This window comes from Rhinolophus sinicus, linkage group LG07 (genome assembly GCF_036562045.2).
Source record: "Rhinolophus sinicus isolate RSC01 linkage group LG07, ASM3656204v1, whole genome shotgun sequence".
Classification (NCBI taxonomy): domain Eukaryota; kingdom Metazoa; phylum Chordata; class Mammalia; order Chiroptera; family Rhinolophidae; genus Rhinolophus; species Rhinolophus sinicus.
Window position 1 is genome coordinate 109,115,001 of NC_133757.1, and position 12,646 is coordinate 109,127,646.

The 12,646-nt window shown below is 36.2% G+C and overlaps 1 protein-coding gene across 3 annotated transcripts in view; it reads left to right on the forward strand.

Moving 5' to 3' along the window:
• The window catches only part of TTC29 (tetratricopeptide repeat domain 29), a 360,428-nt gene that overhangs the window by 271,288 nt on the left and 76,494 nt on the right, over window positions 1–12,646 (forward strand). For all 3 annotated transcript variants that reach the window (XM_019730723.2, XM_074338461.1, XM_019730722.2), the window contains one exon: window positions 8,137–8,228. In XM_019730723.2, coding sequence (XP_019586282.2) covers window positions 8,137–8,228 — 92 coding nt within the window. The remainder of the gene's footprint in view (window positions 1–8,136; window positions 8,229–12,646) is intronic.

Below are 12,646 nucleotides of genomic sequence, written 5' to 3' on the forward strand. Positions count from 1 at the left end.
TTCGTCATCTTCCTATTGCCGGCCCCAGTGAAATGCTCTGAATGCTGTTGCTGCCCAGTCTGCTCCTCAGCCTGTTACTGCCATGCTTGTCAGAAATCATTAGCCATTGATTTCTTTGACTAATGTTGCACTTGATTGTCTGAACCATGTTCAGACACTGTAAATGAGGCAGAAACATCCTTTCTGCTCACCAACTGTGAAATGGCTAAAGGGGGTTAGATTGCCAGGAATCAGAATAAATGTATTTCCGATAAGACTTGACAATGATTTCAAGCTCAAGATGGCAACTTGATTTTTTTTTTTTTATTCCTGTACTTCTCATTACACAAGAATAAATCTGCATCATTGGCTTTTTCTCCTCAAAGTAATGCACTGTATTGAGCCCAGTGCCAAGCTTTCATTATCAAATGGCACAATTTGGAGGTTGTGTGGCAGATGTGTAACAAAATGTTAGTTGTGCTGCCTTTTTATGGTGAGCAAGGAAGAAAGAGGTTTAAAAAAAATGCACCCTAGGCAATGAACTCATAACTTTTTATTTACAGGCAAATCCAGTGGGTGCCCCTTTATGGTTTTACAGACATATTTTGGTCCAGGTGGGTGTATTTAAACTCTTCTAGAACTCCTAGACTTGTAGGCAAAACTAGAAATAAAATGTTCAAATGTAGCTAAATGGTTGGGGTTTCATTCTCACTTGGCTCAGGGCATCCTGGATGCCTCTTATAAGTCTGGGGGCTTCGAGGAAGGAAAGCAGCCATCTTTCAGGATTGGAAGAAGAACTGTCTCATGGAAAAGGGACACACTTAGCTGTGTTGTCCCACAAAACACAGCCTTGACCAGCAGGCAGAAGTTACAGATTTTGCCTCACCATAGCCAATAGTTTTCTCACATAAGTCTCCAGTGATTGAGTGGCTAGCCTCCCAAGGAGATAGTTTCCAATCATGAATATTGGTCAAGTGAAGGCTAGATCAGCGTTTCTCAATAAAAGCACTATTTACATTTGCAGCTGGATAATTCTTTGTGATGGGGGCTATCTTGTGAATTTTAAGGTATTGAGCAGTATCTCTGACTTTTACTCACTAGATGCCACTAGCACCTCTCTGAATTATGACAACCTAATATATCATTACCAAATATCCCCTATGGAGCAAAGTCTCCCCCATTTGAGAACCAATAGGTTAGATATGTACTTGGGAAAATGAAGCATTGCTTCATTCAGATCCTTAGTAAGGACTTTCATTTTTTTAATAAAATGAAAAATATTTTTTATTTTTACCATAGGTACTTTCCTTCTGTACCCTTATTTAGCTAGTAAAAGTGTCTTATACATAACTGTGTTTCAGACTTCTGTAGGAAAGTAATTTGGGTTGGGGAGAATGGATGGATAAAGATGCACACACACTCAGATAAACGTCAGACTCATTATTCTTTACCTTTTAATTTTTAGTAAGATTTATAAAAAATAAATTATGCAATTTTGGCAGATAGCTCAGAATCAGGGCTCATTTTGTGAACATTCAACCTGTACAATCACAGAGGACTCTACATTTAGAAGGACCTTGGTAGGTACTTATAAATACCTCATCTTATTGGCACCTTATAACATCCCCTCAAGGTAGCCTTTATTCATTTCCATTTGATACCTAAGGAAATAAACTCAGAAGCATTAAGTCACTCAGCTCACTAGGAGACCTGCCTGACTCCAAATCCTATGATATTTGGAGAAAATTTGAACACCCAGAGGGAGATTTGATTAACTATCCCATAAGACTCTTCCAAAGCCTGGTCTATGCCCTCAGAGTAGGAGTCCCTACTGATTTCAAATATTGAATTAACTAAGAAAGAGAGCAGTGGGGGAGAGTGGTAAGTGGAGAAAGAAATGCACTGTATACAGGGAAAAAATACCAAATATGTGAAGAAAAGGTAGGATTAGAATTTACTGAAATATTTTCAAAATTACAAAATTTCCATCTCCAATGTACTGCATGATAGAATTTATTTTATATGGTAGTTTCCATGGATTGTTTTTCCTACAGAAACAATGGGGGTTAGGGTTACCAGCCAGAGCACAGAGGCCCATCTTCACTTCATGTCACTGATCAGTGTATTTGAGTTGTGCATGCTCCATCCTATGCCAGAAGCAGAAAGAAAGTATTTCTTCTCCTTCCCCAGGCATGAGAATAACTCTGTATAAAATTTTGAAAACTTGGAATAATAGGAAACAAGGCAGCCAATTGCACCATCTTGAAAGTGGCATATTGTAACCAAACACGTTGAGCTGCCTAGAAAATAGAAAGACAAAAACTGAATTTACAAAGTCCTGTAAAAGACTACTTTTGTGTATATATACACAATTAAATACTGTTCTGCCATAAGAAAAGATGAAATAGTGCCATTTGCGACAACATGGTGGATCTTGAGATTATCATGCTGAGCAAAATAAGTCAGACAGAAAAAGTCAGGAACCATGTGGTATGTAAAGCTGAAAACAACAAAAGAACAAGACAAACAAATGAAGAAACAAAAACTCATAGACACAGACAATAGTTTAGTGGTTACCAGAGGGTAAGGGGGGACTGGGGTCAGTAGATGAGGGTAAAAGGGGTCAAATATATGGTGATGGATGGAAGACTGACTCTGGGTGGTGCATACAGCATGATATATAGATGATGTATATATCATCTATATATGTGTAAGTTTACTAACAATTGTCATCCCAATAAACTTTAATTGAGGGGAAAAAAAAAAACTGCTTTTACCTGCATGTAGAATGAAGGGATGAAAGTGAATGGCCTGCCTTGCATTTGAAACAACAATCAAATGCTTTCTTTATAATCTAAAAGAGAAATATCAGCGTGAAAGTTTGTCACTTAATATCTCTTAAAACTTAGATTGCTTAGTCCATGTTACCAGACAAAACATTCTATGCCAGAACTTTAAAACAAGCTTTTATACTGGACATCGTTGCATCCATGTAGCCCAGTAAAGCCTTTTTTTCTCACTGTAGCACTCATACCTGTCTCCAATCCTTTGCTCAAGCTGCCTCCTCACTACTGACCCAATTCGTATCATTCCTCTAAAATTCAGATTTTCTCTTAATGAGACTTTCCTACCTGTATTTTCTTCATTGTTCTTACGAGCATCAGAAATTTGCTCATTTACTGATTTAATTACAGACCGTCTCCCCATCATCTAAAATAGTGTAGACTGTGTGGAGGGCAGAGATTTTGCATTATTTGCGGCTGTATGCCTTGCACCGAGAGCAAGGCTGGGCCCACAGAACGCACTCAGTATATAACGTCTTTGGGCTAAAATTTTAGCCCTTTACACAGACTTACAGTACTATGTAATTTCAATATCTGTAAGTCTTTTTGCCTTAGACAGCAAGGTCTTTGAGAACAGGGATAAATGTACATACACACACACACACACATATATATATATATTTGAATTGAAACTATATATGTATTTTACATATATATAATTTTATCCTGCGGTTACATCTAATTATCTAATGAAATGTACTGGAGGAGGTTTTTGCATAATACATTGGTTCTGAAGGTTGAGAAATTATTCTGCCACACACTATCTGAATTGTTTCATTTAATGTTGTTAGACTGCATGAAACACCACAGAAGACATGACTGGGGGCTGGCAAGCATCTCCTGTTCAAAGCTACAGCTTCTTCTGGAAGAGTTAATGATCTTTGAGTCATTCATCCCTAAGTTTGAATTAGTTTAATCAACTGCGGTTCTGTCACTTAGTAGAAGAAATTTCCCTGAGAAGATAGCAAACAATCCGGTAGGGGAGGAGTTCCGAAAGGAAAGAGGGAAACTGCCAATTTTTTTTGGAATTTTCCCCAAGGCCAACCTTTCTTTCACCCAAAGATGTTTTTCCTCTGTCATGCTCTTCTTTCTATTCTGAGCAGCAAATGTATTAAAAAAGAACCAAGAAAGCATGAGAGGTCATTGTAGTGTTAGAACTTTTCTACATCTTGACTATGGTGGTGGTTACACAGATATATACATGTGGTAAAATAGCCTAAAAGTCACACACACACACACACACACACACACACACGTACATAAAACTGGTGGAATCTAATAAGGTGGGTGGATGCCATCAGCCTCAGTTCCCTGATTGTGATAGTGTACTATAGTTATGCAGATGTTACCCCTGGGGAGAGCTGAGTAAAGGATATATCAGGGTTTTCTGTGTTACTTCTCACAATTGCATGTGACTCTACAATTATCTTAAAAATTTTTTTTAATATATTTTTCAAACAAATGAACTTGGACAGTATTTTCTTATAACAACTATCTTGGCAGAGGGGGTGGGGAGTTGATTCCATCTAATTTGGAAAAGTTAGGCCAGGAGTGACAGTCAACAGAGTGGTTTAAAGTAAGTTTCAGTTGTGAAAGCAAATATAAAGGCCGTGATTGCTGGGATTTTTTTTGTTTGTTTTGTTTTAATGTTGTCTAAAATAAAGGGATTGTAAGAGAGTAATTGAAGCGGAGTAAGGAATGTGAAATAGAGGAATTCAAGAAGCAGGGGGTGTCAATATCAAATAGTTCTTTTTCTTCTGTTCCAAAGAACCCTCATGAGTGGAAATTGTAAGCATACAAAGGAAAGAAAGCAATTTCGTTTGATATTATGAGACTTAATATCGTTGTCTGTGTTCCCCCCATCCTAACAGTGCCAAAGCTCAGTGTGTGTGTGTGCGTGTGCGTGTGTATGCGTCCGACTCACTTGGTTGACAGGTGACAATCTTGACTTAAATCCAATGCTCTCTTGAAGGTTCTTGCAACAAGAGAAATTAATGATCCTTAAAATTTGATTTTACAGTATACAATTCCTCAAAGGATGTGTAGCATATTGCCAGCATTATTCTTTTGAGCAGTCTCATTTTTATGCTAAGTATTCCATTAATTTTGCTTTTAGGTGACCAATAGAAATGATCTCATTTTAAGACATTGGATTTTATTTGGAAATGTCTTTTCAAGTAAATAAATTTCATTCTAGTAAGAAGATAAAGTCCATTGCCTTTAAAACTTCCAGCAAAATAGTTTTTAAACGTTAGTCACTGAAATTTTTGGAGCAATTTGGTAGAGTAGCCCTGTGGCACTCAGTCTTCATTAGGTGTGTGAAGTGACTTCTCCAACTTTGTTATCACACACACTTTGGGGTGCCTTGAAATTTACATGGTAGGATGCTTAGTCAGTGTTTCCCACTGCCCCTCGACAAAGGTTGATTAGGTTCATTGCCCATAAAATTTAAAGATATATAATGAATTTTCAGCTTATAAAAATATTTTGCACCTGAGATTCTTTATTCTCTCATTCAGTTTGTGATGATAGATTTCAACCTTCCAGATCCTGGATTTGCATCCAACAAATTGCATCAAGTACAGTGGATCCCTCAGATTTCCTCACTGTGTTTACTCACTTGGAGTATTCTTTGTAAAAATGGTTCCATTCTCTTTCTCAGGATTCTAGTTGATCAATACTTATTAATTTTTAAATTATACCTTGCTGACTTCAAGTAGCAAGTAAGTTAGCTTACCATAAGATCAATATAAAAACATGTTTATTTTCTACAGAATTCATAATCTCACATTTTACGTTTTGTTTTGTTTTGTTTTGTTTTGTTTTGTTTTGTTTTGTTTTGCAATGCCCTTCCTACTCTCCTCAGGTTGAGCTACACAATTCACCAACCTACTGGATTATGCCGTGTATGTATGCTCCTTATGATTTCACCTGTTGAGTTTCCTCTCTCCCACTAGTGTTCACGTTCCTGAGGAACAGAGGCCCTGTCTTTGATTTAGACAAGTTCTTCTACTGCACTTGTCATGGTCCTCAACATGGATTTCATGCAATTGACTATTTTCCTGTTGGACCAATAATGACCTATATTCTTCCTACTGCTTATGTATTTCCTATTTGTAAGTCACGTGTTTAAGGTGATATAGGAACTCTCTCAAGCCACTAATGAAATGTGTTGTCGTTACTGTCAGGAGGGACCCTTCCACCAGGAGCCATTCACTGATGGCTGATTAACAGATTCCCAAAGCCTCTCTGTCCTGAGGTTTACGCAGCACTATATTATCTCATGGTAGCCTCACCGCAGCTCTCAGAGGTGGGTTTTCTTTTTCACTTCTGAGGAAATTAAATTCAGTGAGCTTTCCTGGCTCGCTGAATTTGTAGGGCATGAAAGAATTGGGACATGAAACCAAGTCTTATTACTCTAAGGTTAGTGTTCATGCCAACAGACCACATCTGGCTCCATGAGGAAGCGTCTATAGAATCAAGTCTGAAGCCAAAACCAAACCCCCGACTGAGCTGTTTTTTGCCCCTGTTGCTCCCTGAAAGCATGACACACAGGTGTGGGATAGGAGCCATCAACTCAAAGTATCTACCTGTCATTTCTTGGGCACCTACCCTCTTCTCCTTGGGCTGAAGAGTCACATCTCTCAGATACCATTGGGTACCCCCACCTTACTGTACTGCTTCAGGGTCCACGCTGGCCAGGAGGCAGGGGCAGTGGTGCAGTCAGCACACTGTAGGCCCTGGAGAAACCTCTCTTCAGTCGTTGCTGATTCACACAATTGCATCAGTCCGTACTCTGTACACTAGACTGTAAATGCCTTAAGGGTCACAAGCATGTTCTCTTCCATTTAAGATTTTCTAAGGTCTAATGTAGCACCTGGCTCACAGTAACAATATTTGCTAAATAAGCGAACTATTTTTGGCACAAAATATAAAATTCAATCTTAATGATCTAGAATGTCATATAAAGATATATGGACCAAAAAACGCACTAGAAAATCTCTTCTGACATTTTGATATTTGGATTCAAAAATGTGTCTTATAAATTCCCACAACTCAGGGATTCTGCCCCTTAACTCAGAAATGTCCATGCCAAGTCATATCTAACTATATCTAGCTTTTGTCAATTGTACAAGACAGAGTGAGAAGAATATCTTCAGGTTTATACAAAGCTTATTAAAAGGCTTAAAATAAGAATAAAAAAATGAACTTTGCATGTTTAGGGGAAATTAAAACACTGGGTCAATATGTATCAGTAAGTAAGTTTTAATATTAGCATATGCCAAGCACTCACTTGGAAACTACCCGAAACCCAAATTTTATGAGGTATCACAATAACCTTATTGAAACTACTTCCCAAATATTAATTTAAAAAAAGTAAAGATGAGTATCAGCACTGCCTCTAATACTTACGCCTCTCAGCTCCCCAATTCAGGCAGTAGCATACAGCGAGTATTTATCTCCTCCCTCACACTGAGTCTCTCCCAACTCTGTCAAATGGTTTTCACTAATTGTTTCCTAGAAAATGTGCAGAGGATTTCCATAGAGGTCTTTGGAGATTTCCTGTGTCCTCGAGTGTGTAATAGGTCCAGTAACAATAAAGGAAGAAGAAAAAGTGGGGATTTTGTGTTACGTATTTTCCTCCTCCTGGCCATTCATTCATTGAAAGGAAAAAAGAATAAAAAAGGAAATTATACTATACAGACGATGTCAGTGTTAAATTAAATTAATATCATACATTTGGCTGTGACAGCCATAATCTTTTGATTATTGAATAGATTGCTGGTAATGAAGTACATTTGTAAGAAATATTTTTAGTGTATACTGAATACATGTACAAACTGTGAGATATGCATCGAATAAAATGATGGATTTAGAAATTGCCTAGCACCTAAATTTATGCCTTTCAAACAGCTATTTATCAAAAGAAAAGTGATATTTAAGCCACCATCGTAGAGTATTATAATCTGCCTTATGTTACCTTAGATAATAGTCCCATATTTTAAAATAATGTTGCTCAAGCCATTCAATTTATTTATTCACACCTAAGTTATCTAAATTAGAAGATTTTGGATCATGCAGGAAAAGAGTTATTTTCACAAAAGTAAGACTTCACTGTCATGGCCTAAAGAGGTTGCTACGAAACAAGTGACACTATAGGTAAAAATAAACCAAAGCATGAATTTTTAATAAACAAAAAAATGCTTTGTGGAGACATTAACTATTATTAATTTTGAATCTTTTCTGTTCTGAAATGCAACATCAGTGTATCTGGCTGTGCTGTATGTTTCATGTGTGTTTCTCTTCCTGATAGGTCCTTAACACTTACAGTGAAATCTCTACAGACCTGGATGATGAGCTCGGCCTGGGGAGAGCCTATGAAGCCATCGCCAAAGTCCTGCAGAGGTAAGTGAGCCCATCCTTGTCTTCCTGTCACTGTGAATGTACTCAGCTGTGAAAGACTGAAATTGTTTGAGGCCTGTCGCTTTCCATTACTGTCTGCTTCAATTTTAAGCAGTGCCCTTCTTAAGTGACCCTTTCATCGTAAGTTATTTTAAACCAATGTGGTATTTTAAAATCTGCACCTCAACTCTTCTTTGTCTGTTCCTCCTTTGCATTATTTTATTTTTGATTTTCTGTAAGTTTAGTGATGACCTTGCATGAAAGGGGAGAATCAGGTCATATCTCACAGGTTAAAAAAGCAGATAGCACAGAAATATATAGTGTGCTTCAGTAACTGTGGCTCACCATAACCGTTCCTCTTCTTGGAGGAAAGTTTCCATTTAGCGGGGAACCGTGTGTACTTCCAGGAATTTTTCTTCCATTAAGACACCTTTCCTTTTAGCGTATCTGGATAAACGATTGGGTACAAAAACAGTATTCCTAAGATTTCACTTAAAACAACATTTAACAAAAGTGTACATGAACAACTTCTGATACAAATTTTCCCATGGAAAATATGTGATTGGCCCTTCACTCATTGATTGTATTGTGATCGTTGTATACTCCATTTAATCATTGAATTATGCAGTAGCATTATTATCATTGTAATTTAAGCCAAAATAGAATAAGAATAAGAAAAGTCATCAAAGTTAAGACCGTAGTTTTTGGTATGTCATCTTATATGCAAGATACATCTTTTTAATAGTGCAAGTAATTATAAGAATAGATTATTTTAATAAGAAAGTTTAATAAGAAAGTTTACTCAAGGAAGACAGGACCACGTGAGTGTTATGGTCCCTTCAAATGAATATTGGTAACTAGCCCTTGGAAGATCAGCCCAACTGATATTCCAAATAACAACTGGAAAGAAGCAGATGATGTTTTGAACACGAAGAAGAGATTCATAAGTATTCAATTTAATGTCTGTTTGGAACACACCAGTGCTGTGTCCTTTTCTCCAGCTCATTTTGATTATTAAATTATTTTACCCTGCTGTCAGCACTGGCTGAATCAGTAGTAAATGGTTGGATTATTTGTCTTGCTTTCTAGTAGCATACCTGGCCCAAGCCTGTACAGCTAAATGAATGCATCCCTGGACATGTTTATAAAATACTTTTTACAACATAACATTTTGTCCCAACATAAGTAAAGAGATAAAACTCCATGGAAATATATTTTCTTTTACAAACATATATTGGGTACTTACTATGTCACAGGACAATTGTTAGAATGCCCCGTTGGTTAATAATTGTCTTTAGTTTTTAAATTTCTGGAAACATGAGTTTATCTTAAAATAATTCTCACCTGTTACACTGATGTCTCATGTTGAATAGTTTAGTCTCCGCTCCAAGACTTGAATTCCTGATCTATACAGTAAAAACTAAGAGAAGCTGAACAATTAACTGATAAATATTGGCAATAACAATAGCAGACAATCTAATGTTTCAAGTTGGCTGCTTAAGTATTATTTGCAGTTTAAGTGTGGAGATGAATACAGCTGTATTTGATATATCATGACGTAGGGTATGGTTTTGGTAGGAATGGGCACAATTGTAACCCAACACTCTAGTAACTGCCTTGGATCAAACATATAATAGGCAACAATATTTATTCCCATCTCACCTGTATGCCATATGAAACAAATTCCATTTCTAAGAAATCCCATCTACTAAAGTACCAGTGAAGCCGTCAATGATTTGTATGGTGGACATGGGTTCTTAATTTTACAAAGACCTTTTTATGCAAAGCACAAAAAGTACAGGAGATGCTTCTTTTGAGGTCACAGGGGGAAGTGTCCCAATGCCACAGCAGGCTTTCCAGTCCAAATCTGCCATTTTGCAGCATTGTTGGTGGTCATTTTTAGAAAATTTCTTTTTGCCCTGTACAATTGCACAAGTTTCACTAATGGTAGCCCTATCTCTATAAACATAGTTTATCTCTTTAAAGGAATTGGAGGAGGAACGCCATGTCAAGGCCATCAGCTGAGCATGCATGAAAGATGAATAAGCTTTAAGGCTGGAAGCTTCTAAAATAAGAATTTATACTGTGGCTTCAATTGAAAAACACACCACATTCCCTCAAGACTGAGCACTTGATAATACAGAGTTGCTCATTGGTAATGCTAGACCTATCCCTAGCATTAGAATTATTGATGAAGGTTTTAATAGTGAACAGAGTTTGTTATTTTTGCTGTTGGTCTGAGTAGTATTAAGCAGCATAACAGAAAATAAACATTTACGATGCCTTTTATTTTTCTACTTGGAATACTAGTGAAAAAATAAATTGATATTCTAAAATAATAACAATTGCCTATGACTCAGCTATGAAAGCCAGAATTATAGTCCGTAAGACAAGAGAGAGTGAGCTGAGAAATTACCAAGTAAATATGATTATTACATGTAGACAGACGATTTGAGTAAATACAAATGAGGGGGAAACAGTCAATTTTCCTTACAGCATCCTTTTGGCCTCATTTACCAAAATAATTCATTTACCAAAATGCCACAACTTTCCAACATAATCAGGATGACTTTTTTAAAGAATGTGGGGGTAGGAATCACAAAAATAAGAGTCGTTCAAAACACATTGGTCACAATTAGCCTGGGTTTGTTCCAAGTATACATTTTCTTACAAACTCAGGTTAAATTATTTCCTAGAAAACTTTCCACAGTGGATATCTTTAAATCAATCAGCACACAGTTGCAAGTGTGAAAATTACCTTTCTGTTATACTGAAAATTAATTTCTTCTTGCTTGAGAGAAATGATATGCCCTAGTAATTTTCATATATTCTTTAAAATGGAACACCCAGGCTTTGACGCGAGATTTCCTAAAAATGACCCCCCCAAAATACATGAAAACATTTCTATTAATTCATGAAATTAAGAATAGCTTTTTACATTTTCTCCTGTCACTGATTCCATTTGCCTTATTACTTTCATCTGTGGCTCACAAACTTGGTGGCACAATCAACAAACCCTTAGTGGCTGTTTCATCTCTGCTCTATTTGATTTCTTCTCTCTGAGTAAATGATTAAGTTTTCATGCATTGGTTCAACCAAAATCTATGTTCACTCAACCACATCCTTTATTGATTACTTCTACTGCAAACAGTAGGCCAAGTGTGATATACATAATTGGACAGTTGTCAAGGGATGTGGGTGTTAACAGTCCTGTTTTCCCAGTTGGAAACTGGAATCACCTTGATACACAAATATTCTGCACTGTTTCATTCTCATTCTTTGGACCGAGGAGTCCTGTTCCTCAGAATATATGTTTTTAACTCTCTAAGGTCTGGTTGAATGAATTGAATGATTATACCATATAATATGCTGTTCAAGTTGCAGCTGTGCACTGCATATAGAAAACTGGAATTAATATTTGTCTAACGTTTTAATCTTGTCCTTTAACTTATACAAATAATCTGCAGCTTTTCGGTGAGAAAATATTTGATTCTTTCCCTTCCAAAGAAAGATGGGTTCTAAATCTTTTAGATTTTTAAACTTGGAAATCCTTGAAGCAACATGTAATATTTATATTTCAAATGCTGTATAGAGAAGTACACTCATTGAGTAGAGCTTATTATTCATAATAGACATTTTCTGTAGCATTATTTGTTTATAGTCCATGAGTTCCAAATAATTTTAGATGTTTTTGAGATCCGTTGCTCCTTTGGGAGAGAAACAACTCGACTCGCCCAACTATAGTTTTATTTATACTGTTTTGTATTTCTTATTCACTGAACTTGTTTTGTTTGTTTGTTTGTTTGTTTGTGTATGTTGTGATTTAACAATCCTCAGCAAGCCAAACTTAATCCAAAATGTACTTCCATCAAAAATATATCCGCTTTTAGGAACATGAACATAAATAAACTTCAGCAAGCCCATTTTAGCTAAATAAAAATAATAATTTTTCCCTAAGGTTTTAAAGTGATATGCAAAGAAGTCTCTACTTTTTTTTTTCTTATGCCATCAATTTTTTCTTGAATATTACAATCCAAGAAAGAGCTTGAAAAGTCAACATCAATTTGGTAAAACATTTTTAGTCCTAGAAATTTACAAGTTTGCACAAAATTCTAAGTATTAATAGTATAATGTTTTATTTATTAATATTTTTATACTCTTGAGCTCTCTCAATACCATTTTAGTTATTCCCAAAACAAATATTTAAATTAAAGCAATGACTGCAGCTCTCATGGTACTTTGCTTCATATCTGATTTGCAATATTCCTCAAACAATTCATAATTTTGGGAAATTCAGCTATGCCTAAATGTGGAAGAAGATTGTTCATAATTTTGTTATGAAAAAGTGAGAACAGAATCCTGAAAAGCAATATTAACACTGGGAATGTAAAATTCCATTCGATTTCTGATATATAGAGTAT